The following is a 17,516-nucleotide window of genomic DNA, read 5'->3' as shown; positions in this document are numbered from 1 at the left end:
TTCTATAAGTTATGCCCTTTAATGTCACACACTGTGCAAGGTTGACCTCTAGAATGTCAGGGAATATGTACCTAATAATAATAAGCTATCTCCTCTTTAAGCAAATCTACTAGAGAGGCAGATACAGCTGAGACCTCTAATTCAGACTTGCCAAGAGATGGGGAGTTTAGATGGTAAGCTATCATCATCTGATGTTTTGACTTCTGTAATCATAAAGGTAAAAATTCCACCATCACAAAAAACATTCATTTTAATTGAAAAAAGATATTCCAGTCCAGAAGAGCATCAATGGTTTCTTTAAAGTACCAATCTTTCTCTCATTTATACATAATGTTTTGAGAAGCAGCTCACATATGTTCTACACAAAGTAGAAAAAAAGCGGGGGAAAGGGTCCTAATTTTTGTTAGGACAATGTTGGAAAATTCACAATACATCACTTAAGTTTGTTCAACAGAGTATGTCTTATTATCTCCTTGTAGATATCTGCTGTATTATTTGGGCATGACCGATAGAATAGTCAAGTGACACTACACCTAAAACAATGACTAAATGGAAAAATGATTTGGCATTTATGGGCACAGGTTCTTAAACCCACGTCTAAGGTGGCAGGATCCTTATTATAACTTGAGTGTGTGTCCTCAGCAAGAATTAAGGTATGGCACTGTGCTCCCAGCTTCTTAAACTCTGACGGTTACAGCCAGACTAATTACCCACTGTAGCCATAGCTAGCACGAGTAACACAAACACTATTGCGCTCTCTCAGTGACGTTTTAACTTGCTAAGCCATCAAAAACGTCAGTGCTCTCTGTCACATGCATAAATTCCATATCTGACCGACAACAGCTGCTTTCTCCCGACTATGTGCAATTTGTTACTATTTTTCAGCTTTAGCCACAAAGCTAATACCAACTTTAGCTAGCACTGTAAAAACAACATGTAGATGCATTACAGACTACTTTTTATATAGCATGCATGCACTACAACAATTCTGTGAAAACGTACCGAACTAAAACAAATGTATTTAAATTACTTACCTTCTCAGTATGCCTGACTCGGTGCCAAAGGTTGCATGTGGCTAAACAGTCTTCCAGAATCTGGCGGTCAATTGCGCTCTCCTTAAATTATGTTGTTGTCTTATTGGATAAGACTCTAGGTCTTATTATCCAATCATATTTAGTTGTTGTCTTTGAATATATTGCATCATTTCCGGTTGTGGTCAAACATGATTACAATGGTTTTAGTATTCTAATTTAGTCACTTTAAATCAATGCAAGAAAAATGAGTAGTCTCAGTATTGTTTATAATCAAGTAAATAGTACTTTATTTAATCATGTAAATAAGAGAAACATGAAAGGCTTGTGTAGCATTAACTAAATTCATTTGTGCAAATTCAAAAGCCTCCCAATTCCCATTTTTTCAGTGCAGGAGCATTTCTCCCTGGAATGTTCTACCACCCCCTCTTTTCAGAAGTTTCTTATTGTTAAAAGGAAATGTTTTCTTCCCACTGTTTTTATCTATGTGAGCCACATGGCTTACAATTTTTAATCAGATTCATCACAGGGTTATTGTGGATTAATTTTGATTAATCAGGATTAAATATCATTCATTTTTATTCTATATTAATCGCATTTTATTTTGCATGAGCAAACAGAAAATGGGAGAATATACGCACTTAACATTTTTATTGAACATCTTGAACATTCATGTTAACAAAAGACTCTGTAAACATTTATGCTCTGCGCATTTATATGGACAGAACCCAGAGTGTCAGATAAAGTGACCAGCTGTTCGTGTCTTGGGCTCAACCACACATGGGAAAGCCTGTGTCTAAACAGCGCCTCTCCCATTGGATAGTAGGAACAATTGCCCTGCCTATAGTAGCAGGGGCCTTCAGCCTCCTGCTGGCTTGCGTGCGCATTCCACTAGAAGTCTGGCGACCTCATGGGCTCTCTTTAGGGGAGTTTCTATTCAGGAGGTGTGTGCAGCTGCATGCTGGGCCTCACCTCACACATTTGCTAGGTTTTACAGGTTAGATGTAACAGCACCTAACCTAGCGCATTCAGTCCTCAGTGCAGGTTCTTCCCAGGTGGGAGCTTCTCCCCTGTGAAGTGATGTTGGGGACAGTTGTCTTCTTAACAGGCATGTCTGGCAATCCGGGAGTCAGTATTTCTCCGATAGTGAGACACAAAACAAATGCTATGAAAGTGAACTTAACCCTTTAAGACCTACCACAGAACCAAGTCCACCAGAGCTTAAATTATATTTTTACATGCTGTAGTGCCATTTTTGGGAGCATTTCAAGTTGATATACATCAATACAACCATTATAGCCCAAATTTTAATAATATGTCTGCATTAAGTGCATAGTAATTACATAAATTGCAAAAAAGTGCAATAAACTACAAAAAAAATTTAAAATCGTTTTTGTTTTTTTAACATATATTTCTAGTTAGAGAAATTTAAGAGGCTTATCCCTCAAAACTGTAAATACAAAAAAGTTGCACAAAATAGTTTCCCACCACAGGAAATTTATTTTAAGTGTCTTCATAGTTTTTATTTTTGAAATACACCAATTTTTATATACTGCAGGAAAAACGAAAATAAACATTATAATGCAAATTTGCAAAAAAAACCAGCATGTGGATCAAAACAAACTATTTCCAGCAGTGCAATATGAGTACTAAGCATCCCAGAAACAACACAGAAAGTCATAAACTCAAACATAACTTTTAAAAACACCAGTATAAACTTATGATTTGAATTTCAAACACATAGGCTTTTGCAGGGTGAGGTCTATAAATACTCTATAGGCTCTTCTTGTTCGTGTGTTTCTTTTATTTATGTATTTCTATTAGTGCTATTTCTGCTATTACAGTGTATGTGTAATATGACAATGTTTAAAATGCAGGAGAGAAAAAAAAGAAGGAAAAGAAATGAACAGGGGAGAAAATAGACAAAAATATAAAAGGATAGACCACAAATAGAAAAGTGTGATGGATTGTCAACTGCTGCACATGTAAGGAAAAAAAACATACAGCACCTGAAACAGGAAAAAAAAAAGTGAAAAAGGATAGATACACAAATCAACAAATCCTGTTATGTGTAAGTGTTTTTGTATGTATCTTTGTAACAAAATGTACTTGATAATGTGGGTGGGAAATCACAATAACAATCCCCAGCAGCCGACGGAGATAGGGGCAGCCAACCCCATTTATCCTCAACTCAGGAAAGCACTGACACCACATTTAAAGCAACAGATATAAAGAAACTGTTGTACATTCCTAAAATCTCCTCAACACCTATAACACATCTTTGACAATCATGACCCAACACTACCGAAGAATCTGTTTATAGTTTATCTTTTAGTATTGTCTTTCATAATAATTAATAAACACTTCACCTAAACTAACTCAGTCAGTGCCTTGTATCTCAGATATTTCTCCAAGCAGTAGATAGCAATGAGATCTCTGTCTGCATCAAACTTATTGGCAAAAAGGTGATGCTGTTCAATCAACCACTGCAGGTCTCCAGCACCATACACACATATTGATCTGACATGGTGGCCTTTACATTCTGGGTATACTGCTTGCAGAGAACCCTCTGACCCCTCGTGCCACTGCCACTTCACCATCCGTGCAATTGCATTCATGTCTGTCATGTCAAATTTACTGTTGGGCCATGTTGAACCAGGAACACCAGGCATTCGTTGTATTGTTGCCCACAGAAACTCATCAGGACTGTAGGTGTCTTTGGCCCACTCAATGAGGGCCTGTATTCGCTTGTCTTCCAACACACTGCGAATGTAACCTCGGTTGACCACAATGTAGGCATTTCCTGATAGTATAGGGAGATTGAAGGGAGTTGGATCCTTTGTTTTTCCTATTGGCTGGGACAATTGAAAAGTTAACATGATGGGGAGTCAGTCTGAGTTGAAGGTTTTTAGAATAGCAAAGAGAATTGATAATAGCTACATCATACATTATAAAAAATATCCAAAAGAAGTACCTGCATTTTTCCATCAACTACTTGGTAAACATTCATCACCCTCTTCTTCTTTCCTTGAGACATTTCTTCCGACTCCAAACTGTTACCTCCTTTTAGTGAACGCAAAGCTTGCACAATTTCCAAATTAGTTTTTAGAGGGAAATCCTGACCACAGAGGTTGATGAAGTATTTCCATGTTGTACTGGTGTTATAGAGATCAGCCATGCAGTTAAGATCAGCCTGTACACGTGTCCATCCAGCGTAGACCACATCCACAGTCTTGCTGACCATGAACACATTTGGGAAACAGGAAGTAATGGCATTGATGGCAATAAAGACTGAGGCCTGTGTTTTTTTGTCCACATGGACGCAATAAATATTTTGAGGTGCGTAGATAGCTCGCAGTAGTCGTTCAAAGCTATGAACCTATGAATAAAAAGAATTTAATTGAATGTATCAATTAGTAATTTAAAAATTTTTACACCTGCTGCTGAGCTTTTCAGTAAACTTTGAATATAGAAAATACATACCTTGTGATGGACAACCATAGAGTAAGCTAGTGGAAAGTCCTCTTCTTCCTTGCTTAATGGGAAAGTTATATATTTCCTCCTCATCTTGAATTCACTGTAAATTCAAAATTTTGAAGACGCAATGTTGCTTTTAAATTCCATATATTTAAATCGTTACTAAGAGGTAATTAGTGAAACCTGTGATTTAAAGCACAAACCTGCAGTCTTTGGTTGCATTGATATAATACTCATCAGGAATCTGAGTACTCTTCTGAAAGTCTTTGGTGATGGTCAGTAATTTGGCTTGCTGTATTTCATCCTTCTCTCCCTGCAGGATTGCTGAGCAGTTGCAAACTTTCTCTGGGCTCTCATCATCATCGGTATACTCTAGCCATTGATACCTGAGGATGTAGGCAGCACTTCTGCCTGTTTTCAATTGACTAAGTAGGATAAACATCCACAGTGATCCCAGTACAGCAATGAACTGCAATAATTGTAGCCGCCAGCCTCGTTTTGGAAACCACATTATTTACAGTAATCAAATCTCGAATATAATAAAATTAAAGTGTGTGAGAGCTGCTAAAATGTCTGACAGACACTTCTGGTGCCATAAAATAATAATGAACAATATTTAATAATGCATAGATAAGTTTACTTTCACGAAGGTATGCTGGTTAGTCTGTCCATCACTGCACCTGGAACGATGAGAGAACATGAGTTAGTAGGAAAGAAATATATGTTTTGTTTTGGAGGAAAGAAGGCTCAGGGTTTAAGTAGTCATCATCATGGGCTCATCCGATTAGAATGAGAATAAGCAGTCATCAATCATTTGCAGGTTTTGTCGTTTTATTGAATAATGGGTAAAGGAAAGACACACATGGACTGCTATCTCTCAGCTGCCGCCCCATGTGGGAGTGAGGAAAGAGTGAGCTGCAGGTGAGTGCAGTCCTTAAGGCCAAGCACCAGACCCAATCAAAGGTGAGGAAAGAAACAAGGTGCATCTGGTGAAGTGAATGTGCTGAAAGGTGAGCCTTTACAACATGTTTGTTTTGGGGTTTTTTGTTGCTTTTTTAAAATGCACCTGTAATTTTTATATTTTTGGCCATTTTAAAACATTTTAAAGTAGTAACAAGAGTAAGAAATTAGCAATCGCTAACTTTTTTTTAGCTGTAGTATCCCTATCAAATTCAAACCAACATAAAGCGATAAGAAAATCTAAATATGTTAAAGAGCACCTCTAACACTTTCTGCAAGGTCGATATTTTTTTTTGTTTGATCTGAAATCCCTTCTGCAAACTCTGCCTTCTAAAATTTTAAGAACTTTAGAAAATAATAATGACATGTTGAAATATCAGGCAACACCATATATGTGAGAATCTCTGTAGTTTTAACACCATAAAACTCTCTAGACTTATTTGTTCTATCAATCAATCAATCAATCAGTCTTTATTTATAAAGCACTTTTCATACAAAAAATGTAGCACAAAGTGCTTTACATAGTTAAAAGCAGCCCACCCCACCCTCCAACTCACTCCCCACACTCTCATTAACATAAATGATGTGAATACACACATATCCCCCCCCCAAACTGTTACACCCCATGCACAGCTGGTACAAGTACGGCACCAAAGAGCGACGTCTTCCCTCATGTGATACCAATAGAATCGGGTTCGTAGTCTGGCCACAGTCCTCTCGACACCAAAATGTCCACCCACTGGCCCTTCGTGCATCTGGCCCATCACTTCTGGTTGTAGCTTGCGTGGCAGTACGATTTGGGGATAGAACTGGGTCTCGTCAAGGCAGTAGAAGCGACGGACCAGAACTCCATCTCTGAAGTAGAGCCGATTCCATTGAGCCCAGTATGTCTTAGTGGCTGGGCTGCATGGTGAAACGATAGTGTTATATTCGGTCTGCCTTTGAGTCTGCGTCTGTGTCTCTGTCTGTCTATGGTGTCACCCCGTCTGTTTGTGAATCTGTCTGTTTAGTTCAATGTCTTGTCTGGTTCCATGTGTCTGAGTTTCCTGTTTTATTGTGAAGGTCTGTGTCGTATGTGAGTGTGCTCAGTTTACGTTTCCCCTGTCTCGTCAGCTGTGATTTCTCCCAGGTGTGTTCCCCTCCTGTCTCTTATCCCTTGATTACTGCCATCTGTGTATTTAAGCCCTGTGTTTCTCTGTGTCAGTGTCACGTCGTACCCTCAGATTATGCCTGTGTGTTTCTGTTCTCCATATTCCGTGTTCACTTCAGGTTTTGTTTTTGTACCAGCAATAAAGCTGAGGTTTTGAGTTTCACGTTTGTGTCTGAGTCCTGCGTTTGGATCCTCCTCTCCGCCTGCCCGCACACAGAGCCCTGACAAATTGTCCCTCTGGCTCTTTCATTTTTGTTAGCCACCGTAGACTGCTATGGTCTGTGCGCACTTTGAAAGGCCGTCCAAGGAGATACTGGCGAAAGTGGGACGTGAAATCCACGACGGCTAGTAGTTCACGTCGTGTGGTGCAGTAGTTTTGTTCAGTTCTTGATAGCTTACGACTGCCATATGCCAGCACACGTTCCACGCCCTGTTGCATCTGTGACAGCACCGCGCCGATGCCAGTGTCGCTGGCATCAGTGTCTAGTGTCATTTCTCCATGGTCAAGTGGATAGCCAAGAACAGGGGCAGAGGTGAGTCGACACTTCAGCTTGTCGAAAGCTGCTTGGTGCTCAGCATGCCACTGAAAATGTGCATTCTTCTTGGTCAGGTTGTGCAGGGGTTCGGCTATAGAGGCAAAATCTTTCACAAACCGGCGGTAATATGAGGCCAGGCCGATGAAGCGTCTGACCTCCTGGATGGACGTAGGTGTGGGCCACGTCTGAACTTTTTGAACTTTGCTGGGGTCGGTAGCCACACCATGCTCGGATACCACATGGCCAAGATAAGCAACTTCGCGGCGAAAGAGGCAGCATTTGGCAGGTTTCAGTTTCAAGTTAGCTTGTTGAAGTCTATAGAATACCTGGCCAAGCCGTTGCAGCATCCCCGACACGTCCTTAGCCAGCACGATGATGTCGTCCAAGTAGACCAGGCAGGTCTCCCACTGCATGCCAGCCAGGACGCGGTCCATCAGCCGCTGGAACGTTGCCGGGGCATTGCATAGTACTGCGCACTTCGGAAACACACTGCATAGCCTGTAGCCCGTTAGAACGCTGCTCCCGGTCGCCCTCTCTACCCATGACACACTTTCTCACTCTCTTTTCCCTCTTTCGCTCCCCGCGTTTCCTTCACGCGCATGCTCACACACACATCACATACACTCCTTACTGCACCCAGTCACACACAAGACAGCAATTCCCGCAACAATATGGTAAAAGCAGATCTGAGAGATAAGAAGGCCCAAGACCATTAAGACATTTAAAAACCAATAAAAGAACTTTAAAATCGATCCTGAAACACACGGGGAGCCAATGCAGCGATTCTAAAACCGGTGTAACGTGGGCCCACCCTCTGGTTTTCGTCAGCACACGAGCTGCCGAGTTTTGCAAAAGTTGTAAAGTTGAAATATTCTTCTTAGGAAGACCAGAGAGCAGGGCATTACAGTAATCAATGCGACTGGTAATAAAAGCATGCATCAGCATCTCTGTGTTGGCCCAAGAGAGAATAGGGCGGACTCTGGCTATATTTTTTAGATGATAAAATCCAATTTTGGTTATATGTTTAATATGTGGGATAAAACCAAGCTCAGAGTCAAAAATAACACCCAGGTTTTTCACTTGTAGCGAAGGACATAGTGAAAATGCCTCTAATTTAGACAAGAGTTTCTCTCTCTGAGCCTCAGGACCGACGATTAAAACTTCAGTTTTGTCCTGGTTACGCTGTAAAAAGTTTTCTGCCATCCAAGATCTTATATCTAAAATACAGTTAAAAAGGGCATCCATTGGTCTGGTGTCATCAGGAGACACAGAGATGTACAGCTGCATGTCATCAGCGTAACTGTGGAAGTTCACTCCATGCCTCCTGATGACACCACCGAGAGGGAGCATATACAAATTAAAAAGTACAGGGCCTAGAACCGACCCTTGAGGCACACCACATGTCATTTTATGGATCTTAGAGGAGCATGTATCCATACTCACCATAAAAGTTCTGTCAGAGAGATAGGAAGTGAACCAGTTGTGTACAGCACCAGAGAGGCCCACCATGTGTTTCAGTCTGTTTAAAAGAATAGCGTGGTCTACTGTATCAAAGGCTGCGCTTAGATCCAGTAGCACCAGGACTGAGAGCTTTTGGGAGTCCCAGTTACATCTAAGATCATTTAAAACCTTTAGGAGAGCCGTCTCTGTGCTGTGGTTCACCCTAAATCCAGACTGGAATATCTCCAGGATCTGTCTATCATTCAAAAAGTCATTAATCTGAGTAAAAACAAGTTTTTCTAAGATTTTACTTAAAAATGGTAAGTTGGATACAGGTCTGTAGTTATTAAAATCATTACAATCCAAATTGCTCTTCTTCAGAAGGGGTCTCACCACCGCCGTTTTAAAGGCAGCAGGGAAGACACCCAACTGAAGAGAGCAATTCATCATGTATAAAAGCTCAGCCTCGAAAAATCCATAAAGTGTTTTAAAGAGTGAAGAAGGGATTGGATCTAAAAGACATGTGGTGGGTCTCACTGTGGAGAAAACTTTCTGAAGGTTCTCAGCATTAACCAGGACAAAGCTGTCCAGTGTCTCCTCAGGTACAATCGAGCCCTCAGATGTGTTTACAAACATATCGCGATTAGATAAAATATCAGATCTGATGGCGCTGATTTTTCCCCTGAAGTGGTCTGCAAACTGCTCACAGAGTGAGTCTGTGGGGGTTCTTTGGGAGCTGTTAAAATCAGGGTTAAATAAATGATCTATGGTGGAAAAGAGGACCTTGGGATTATTTTTGTTGTGGCGGAGGCGTGGCCCCGGGCGCAGCTGCAGGGGAGGAGTGGAGCGGAAGGCTCATCAGGGCGGCGCTGCGAGGCCGGTAAGAACAGCTGATGTTGTTTATGGACTGATGATGGTTTCCCTCCCCTGTGTTATAGTGAGACAGAGAGGAGCGGGAGAGGAGAAAAGAGACACACATCAGCTGGGATGGACAGCTGTCATTCTGTGCGATAGTATCAGTGTGTGAAAGTGTAAATAAATGTGGAACTTGGCGATAAAGACCTGTGTGTGCGTGTACCTGTGCCTAGTATATTCCACAAGTGGTGCCGAAACCCAGGAAAGTGCCGGTGGGGAAATGTCCGACCCACAGGCCGCGCCACCCGCCCAGCCTCTGCAATTCTTGGCGCAGATGCTGGCGGAGATGGCGACGATGAGCCGGGATCAGGCGGCCGACCAGCGTGCCCACCTGGCCGCGCTGCGGGAGCAGACGGACCGGCAGACGCAAGTTCTGGAGCGGCTGGTCGGGGCCGCTGCCACGCCGAAGCCCTCGCCACTGTCGGTGGCGGTGCCCCGGATGGGGGACGGGGACGACCCACAGGTTTTTTTGGAGACCTTCCGTGCCACGGCGGAGGCTTGCCAATGGCCGCGGGAGGAGTGGGCTCCGCGGCTGCTCCCCCTGCTGTCCGGGGAGGCACAAACAGCGGCCCTGAGTCTGCCTCCGGCGTCGAGGAGCAGCTTCGCGGACGTGAGCCGGGCGGTGGTGGACAGGCTAGGGCTCACCGCCGAAGACCACCGCCGGCGGTTCCAGGCCTGTCGGCTGGCTACAACGGACCGACCATTCGCCTGGGCCCGGCAGCTGCGCGACGCGGCGGTACGCTGGCTGCAACCGGGAACATCGGAGGGGGAGACGAAGCTGGTGGACAAGGTGGTGCTGGAGCAGTTCACGGAGGGATTGCCAGCGGAGACGGCGAGATGGGTCCGGTGCCACCGGCCCGCAAGCTTGGAGGTAGCGGTGACGCTGGCGGAGGACCACCTTGCCGCTGGAGCAGGGGAACCCGGGGACGCCGGACGGAGGCCGAACAAACCGGCCCCGGTGCCGGCCCCGAGGCGCCGTGTGCCGGCACCAGGGCAGGCAGAGCGGCTGCCGGCGCTGAGCCCCACTAACCCTTTCGCGGCGTTGGTGCCGTCCAGGGCAGCCGAGCCAAGTGGAGCCGCCCCCGAGCCACGGAGAGCAGCACAGACGCCGGGGCCGGAGTGTTGGAAGTGCGGGCAGCCGGGGCACCTGAGGAGGGATTGTCCGCTTATGGAAGTGGGGCAGGTGTTTCGTGTTGCTGGCGCCCCAGCACCCTCCCCCGGTCCAGGAGGGACATACAGTATTCCGGTAAGGACTCGAGGGGGTATACGCCAGGCGTTGGTGGACACGGGCTGCACGCAGACCCTCGTACACCAAAGCTTGGTTCGCCCCGGGGCATTGCTGGAGGCAGAATGGGTGGAGGTGAGGTGTGTGCATGGTGACGTTCACAGGTATCCCATAGTGCCGCTGTTATTAAAGTATAAGGGCAAAACGCATAGAGTAACGGCGGCGGTTAGCCCGCGCCTGTCGAACCCCCTGATTCTGGGTACCAATTGGCCGGGGTTTCATCAGCTACTGGGACAGTACGCGGGGGTGCGATCACGACCGGAAGCGGGGTGTAGCGTGTGCGCGGCGTTCAGCGGTGACGCGGGGTCGTCCGACACTGACTCCGGGGGGGAGGAGCCGGCGGGTCCCTCACGGGACGTCCCGCCGGCCCCGGAAGTGTCCCCCATGGGTGATTTCCCACTGGAGCAGTCTCGTGACGGCACCCTACGCTCAGCCTTTGACCAAGTGATGGCTATTGATGGTCACGTGGTGCGCCCTGAGGCCGCGCAGACCTACCCGCGTTTCGTCTTATTAAACGACCGATTATATCGAGTGAGTCGTGACACTCAGACAGAGGAAACACACACCCAGTTGTTGGTGCCGCAGGGCCGCCGGGAAACGCTTTTCCAGGCGGCCCACTATAACCCCATGGCAGGGCATATGGGCTATGAGAAAACTCTGGAGCGAATAACGGCCCGATTTTATTGGCCGGGCATCCGAGCGGATGTGCGCCGCTGGTGCGCGTCCTGCCCGGACTGCCAACTTGTTAACCAGCCGGCCATACCGAAGGCGCCGCTGCGCCCTCTCCCCCTCATTGAGGTCCCGTTTGAGCGCATCGGCATGGACCTCATCGGGCCGTTTCACCGGAGTGCACGCGGCTACCGCTTTGTGTTAGTCTTGGTGGATTACGCAACGCGGTACCCGGAAGCAGTTCCGCTGCGCACCATCTCTGCAAAGAGTGTGGCGCAGGCACTGTTTCAGGTCATCTCCCGAGTCGGAATCCCGAAAGAGATACTGACTGACCAGGGCACGTCGTTTATGTCTCGTACACTGCGGGAACTGTACGAATTACTGGGCATTAAATCTATTCGGACCAGCGTCTACCACCCTCAGACTGACGGGCTGGTGGAGCGGCTGAATAAGACTTTAAAGTCCATGATTCGGAAGTTCATTAACGAGGATGAACGCAATTGGGATCACTGGCTAGACCCTCTGTTATTCGCAGTGCGGGAGGTGCCCCAGGCCTCCACGGGATTTTCTCCCTTTGAACTGCTGTTCGGCAGAAGGCCACGTGGGGTGCTCGACCTGATTAAAGAAAGCTGGGAGGACGGTCCGAGCCCCGCCAAAAATGAGATTCAGTACGTGTTGGACCTGAGAGCAAAACTCCACACTTTGGGGAGGTTGTCACGGGAGAATTTGCTCCAGGCTCAGCAGCGTCAGCAACGCCTGTATGACAGAGGGGCTAGGCTCAGGCAATTTTCACCGGGAGACAAAGTGCTTGTGTTACTCCCTACTTCCAGCTCGAAGTTGCTCGCCAAGTGGCAAGGACCCTTTGTGGTCACACGGCGAGTCGGGGACGTGGACTATGAGGTCGCTCGGTCGGACAGGGGAGGAGCCACGCAGATTTATCACCTCAATCTCCTCAAACTGTGGCGAGAGGTTGAAACCGCTTCTCTGGTGAGCTTGGTGAAGGAGAGAGATGAGTTGGGGCCTGAGGTGCCAAATTCTATCATTCCCGCCTCCCTCCCTTGTGATGACCATCTCACACAGGCCCAGAGAGCGGATGTTGTCGCGTTGCAACAGCGTTTTGCGGACGTGTTCTCCCCCCTGCCCGGCCGGACGTCCCTCATCGAGCACCATTTCGTGACGCAGCCTGGCGTGACGGTGCGTTCACGGCCCTACAGGCTCCCGGAGCACAAGCGAAAAATCGTGCAGAGGGAATTGGCGGAAATGCTGAGGATGGGAGTAATAGAAGAGTCGCACAGCGCCTGGTGTAGCCCCATCGTTCTGGTGGCGAAGAAGGATGGGTCTATACGGTTCTGTGTCGACTATCGCAGGGTGAACGAAGTGTCACGCTTTGATGCCTACCCCATGCCTCGGGTCGACGAGCTCCTGGACCGGTTAGGCACGGCCCGCTTTTTCACGACACTGGACTTAACCAAGGGCTATTGGCAGATTCCCTTGTCTGCCGAGGCCAGGGAGAAAACGGCCTTCTCCACTCCGTACGGTTTGTACCAGTTCGTGACACTTCCGTTTGGCCTGTTCGGGGCCCCGGCCACTTTCCAGCGTCTCATGGACCGGGTACTGCGTCCGCACGCAGCGTATGCTGCCGCCTACCTGGATGACGTGATCATCCACAGCGACACCTGGGCGGAGCATGTGCTGCGGGTGGCCGCGGTCCTGGAGTCCCTGAGGGGGGCGGGGCTCACGGCCAATCCGAAGAAGTGCGCGGTTGGACGGAGGGAGGTGCAGTATCTGGGGTACCACCTGGGGGGCGGGCAGGTGCGTCCACAGGTGGAGAAGACGGCGGCTGTCGCATCCTGCCCGCGCCCCAGGACGAAAAAGGAGGTGAGACGGTTCTTGGGGTTGGCGGGTTACTATCGTCGCTTTGTGCCGGGGTTTGCGCAGCTAACCAGCCCCCTGACCGATCTCACTCGAAAGGGTGCCCCGGATCTGGTCCAGTGGACGGGGCCGTGCCAGGCGGCGTTTGTGCAGGTGAAAAAGGCTCTCTGTGGGGAGCCGCTGCTTCACACTCCTAACTTTTCCCTCCCTTTTGTTCTGCAGACTGACGCCTCGGACAGAGGGCTGGGAGCCGTTTTGTCCCAGCAGGTAAGGGGGGCCGACCGCCCTGTCCTATACATCAGCCGGAAGCTAGCAGAGCGCGAGCGCCGGTACAGCACCGTGGAGAAGGAGTGCCTGGCCATCCGGTGGGCGGTCGGCTCCCTGCGCTATTACCTCCTGGGACGCTCATTCACCCTCTGTTCGGACCACGCCCCGCTGCAGTGGCTCCACCGCATGAAGGATGCCAACGCCCGGATCACCCGGTGGTATCTGGCGTTGCAGCCCTTTAAGTTCAAGGTGATCCATAGGCCGGGGGTGCAGATGGCAGTGGCCGATTTCCTCTCTCGCTCGCGGGGGGGGGGAGTTGGCTCGGCCGGACGGCTCCCCGGCCTCGAACGGGCGGTGGGGGTGTGTGGCGGAGGCGTGGCCCCGGGCGCAGCTGCAGGGGAGGAGTGGAGCGGAAGGCTCATCAGGGCGGCGCTGCGAGGCCGGTAAGAACAGCTGATGTTGTTTATGGACTGATGATGGTTTCCCTCCCCTGTGTTATAGTGAGACAGAGAGGAGCGGGAGAGGAGAAAAGAGACACACATCAGCTGGGATGGACAGCTGTCATTCTGTGCGATAGTATCAGTGTGTGAAAGTGTAAATAAATGTGGAACTTGGCGATAAAGACCTGTGTGTGCGTGTACCTGTGCCTAGTATATTCCACATTTGTTATTACTGATTATTTTGGCGAAGTATGAATTTCTTGAGTTCCTTAATGTATTATTGTACATTTTAAGTTGCTCGCAAAATATTTGATGGTTGATAGTATTTTTATTTTTCCTCCATCTCCTTTCTGCTGCCCTGCAATTTCTTTTGAGTTTTTTGACTTCTTCGTTTCTCCAGGGTGATGCATGTTTTACGTTAATCTTTTTGGTGGTGAGTGGAGCAACGGAGTCAATGCTTTTCTTCAGTTTGCTGTTGAAATGATTAAAAATCAAATCGCAGGGTGCAGGTAAAATCACAGGGGGGCATTCGTCTAAAACCCTGGTAAAATTTGCAGCCACTTCAGAGGTTAGATAGCGCCTCCTTACAGTTCGCACCGAGGTCTCCCGCTGAATAAAACCGGTTTACAACACATCTGCTGTTGTTGTTTAACTACATTCCATTCACTGTTACCTAGCACTCTGTGTACTGTAACCACAAACGGGGCAACTGAAGATTTAGATTCATTAAAAACAAAGGCCAAGTCAGTTTTTCTTTCTAGCCCTTTTAAAGTATTTTTCCTTTTATGGATAAAAGTATTCATTTCCCTTCATTTCCAAGATTTTTTTTAGTATAAGCCTGTTAAATGTCTAAAATCTAATTTATTTTAAATCTCCATCCATCCATTCACTTCCGCTTATCCTTTTCAGGGTCGCGGGGGGCGCTGGAGCCTATCCCAGCTGTCATAGGGCGAGAGGCAGGGTACACCCTGGACAGGTCGCCAGTCTGTCGCAGGGCCAACACACAGGGACAGACAACCATTCGCACTCACATTCACTCACACATTTACACCTAGTGGCAATTTGGATTATCCAATTAACCTATCCCCACAAGCTGCATGTCTTTGGACGTTGGGAGGAAGCCGGAGTACCCGGAGGGAACCCACGCAAACACGGGGAGAACATACAAACTCCACACAGAAAGACCCCGGCCTGATGGTGGAATTGAACTCAGGACCTTCTTGCTGTGAGGCAACAGTGCTAACCACCGTTAGGACCAACATAAAACTTTAAATTCAATAGGTTTTTTAAGGTAACATGCACAATAAGACAGCAGGAATTTGTGAAAATGAAGCAAAGGTTCTTTTTTTAAAAGTAAAAATATTCTATGAGGTAATTGAACTACACTACAAACAGGCATAAATCATGAAATGATGTTTGAACTTACCTGGAGTTTTGGCACAATAAATCTATTTTTCTATTATTCAGTTTCTTTCCTTGTGTGCTTTGGCATTCCTTTAAGCTTTCTGACAAATGAAACCTGCAGGACACGTTTCCATCAGTTTAGTAGGTGAGGCATTAACAAACTGAAAACATCCTGTCAGTATTTTTCAGAGTAAAAACATCTTTTCAACTGACACATTTATTTCACACTTGATGATTTGTAGCCCTTACAAGAGTTTGTTAAATAAATATATACCAAACAGATCTTGGTAAGAGCAAATGGAAATATATTTAGGATAGAACAGGCAAGTATATTTCCCTGTAGACCTGACCTTGGGAGTGAAACCCATCTAGCCAGCAGGATAATACTTCTAATAGAAATGAAATGCTTTTATTCTGAAAGATAAGTTGATCTTCCGGATAGTTCTCCTCTCTGCACATAATGCCACTGTTTCCACAGAGCAAACGGACCCGAAAACAGTGTAAAAGAATCACATGACTCTAAACTATTTCTATTATAAATATGGAGGGCATTTCATATATTATGTGGGCATACTGATGCCGCTCCTGATCCTTTTTTTTCTGACCTGGTGAAAAACAGATGACTCGAGACAGACTTCTTCAATTCAATCAACTTCTTTATTTCAACCCCTACGCAGGAGGGAATCAGGTCAGCATAAAGCCTCTTGCAGATTCGAAGGGCAGTCCTTCGAACTGTTACATTTATATTATTCCAAAGTTCCTTATTTACCTCCCACCTTTCCTGTTATTCTGATATCACCTTCGTCTATACGTCAAACACAGTTTCGCTCAAAACAATTTCTTCCTCATTTATTGTCTTCTATCTTTCCTTTTAAGATAAGATAAGATAAGATAAGATAACCTTTATTAGTCCCACACGTGGGAAATTTGTTTTGTCACAGCAGGAAGTGGACAGTGCAAAAGTTATGACGCAAAAATTAGAATACAATAAGAATAAATGCAGTACACAGCTGTACAGAATAGAATAAAATAATATACTATATACAGTAGAATAAAATAGAATAAAAATATACAATAAGATAAAAATAGAATACGAATGCTATATACAACTGAGTAAAAATACAACGATGCCAGAAAAGATTATTGCACTTAGTGTTATTGCACATGTGTGGATGTGTGTGTTTGTTCAGTTAAAGTCTTTGTTGTGGAGTCTGACAGCAGTGGGGAGGAAAGACCTGCGAAATCTCTCCGTCCCACACCGTGGGTGCTGCAGTCTCCCACTGAAGGAGCTGCTCAGTGCTGTCACAGTCTGCTGCATGGGGTGGGAGACGTTGTCCAACAGGGATGACAGCTTAGCCGCCATTCTCCTGTCACTCACCACCTCCACTGGGTCCAGAGGGCATCCTAGAACAGAGCTGGCCCTTCGGATCACCCTGTTCAGTCTCTTCCTGTCCCCAGCAGAGATGCTACCGCCCCAGCAGACCACACCATAAAAGATAGCAGAAGCCACCACAGAGTCATAGAAGGTCTTCAGGAGTGGGCCCTCCACCCCAAACGACCTGAGTCTCCGCAGCAGGTACAGCCTGCTCTGCCCTTTCCTGTAGAGGGCGTCTGAGTTATGAGTCCAGTCCAGTCTGTTGTTCAGATGAACACCAAGGTACCAAGGTACCTGACATGAGGATAGTAGTGAAAAAACATGATATATGGAATATTTCAAAAAGAAATTTAAGTATAGGCCTGTGAAACTTCTTACGTCTAAAGTTCAGAACAAGAACCAACATAAAACTTTAAATTGAATAGTTTTAGGCAAAATAAAGCAAAAGCCGTTGTTTTTAAATGAAACATTGTGATAGGTAAAAATCATGTAACTTCATTATACTACAGGCATACATTGCGTAATAACTGCTTTGCACAACCACTGTGTTTTGTAGTTTGTTTTGTACCTTTCCTAACTTAATCAAGAGAAAAAGAGATTATTTCCTACCTGGGATCTTTCATTGGCAGAGCAAATCCTTTTTTCTATTCTCATAGTTATCTATGGCATTCCTTTTAAGGTTTTTGATACATCAA

General features: G+C 46.3%; 1 protein-coding gene across 1 annotated transcript; it reads right to left on the bottom strand.

Moving 5' to 3' along the window:
- Positions 1-3,400: 3,400 nt before the first annotated feature.
- On the bottom strand, positions 3,401-5,019 carry LOC146621324 (beta-1,3-galactosyl-O-glycosyl-glycoprotein beta-1,6-N-acetylglucosaminyltransferase-like). Its single transcript, XM_085368332.1, has 4 exons — positions 4,712-5,019; positions 4,515-4,608; positions 4,006-4,410; positions 3,401-3,886 (listed from the first exon to the last, which is right to left on the bottom strand). Exons 1-4 carry the CDS (start codon positions 5,017-5,019, stop codon positions 3,401-3,403), a joined length of 1,293 nt encoding a protein of 430 aa, XP_085224458.1.
- Between the last annotated feature and the right edge of the window lie 12,497 nt (positions 5,020-17,516).

This window comes from Diplotaxodon limnothrissa, linkage group LG12, assembly GCF_057381915.1.
Source record: "Diplotaxodon limnothrissa isolate DT_005_m linkage group LG12, D_limnothrissa_male_GT1.1, whole genome shotgun sequence".
Taxonomy (NCBI): domain Eukaryota; kingdom Metazoa; phylum Chordata; class Actinopteri; order Cichliformes; family Cichlidae; genus Diplotaxodon; species Diplotaxodon limnothrissa.
Note: the sequence above shows the minus strand (reverse complement) of the source record. Positions and strands in the feature narration are given on the sequence as shown.

Coding starts and splice junctions, on each gene's coding strand:
- LOC146621324 (XM_085368332.1), bottom strand. CDS start 5,019: ATGTGGTTTCCAAAACGAGGCTGGCGGCTACAATTATTGCAGTTCATT. Junction 4,609..4,711: donor AATGCAACCAAAGACTGCAG/GTTTGTGCTTTA, acceptor TTGAATTTACAG/TGAATTCAAGATGAGGAGGA. Junction 3,887..4,005: donor TAGTTGATGGAAAAATGCAG/GTACTTCTTTTG, acceptor CAATTGTCCCAG/CCAATAGGAAAAACAAAGGA.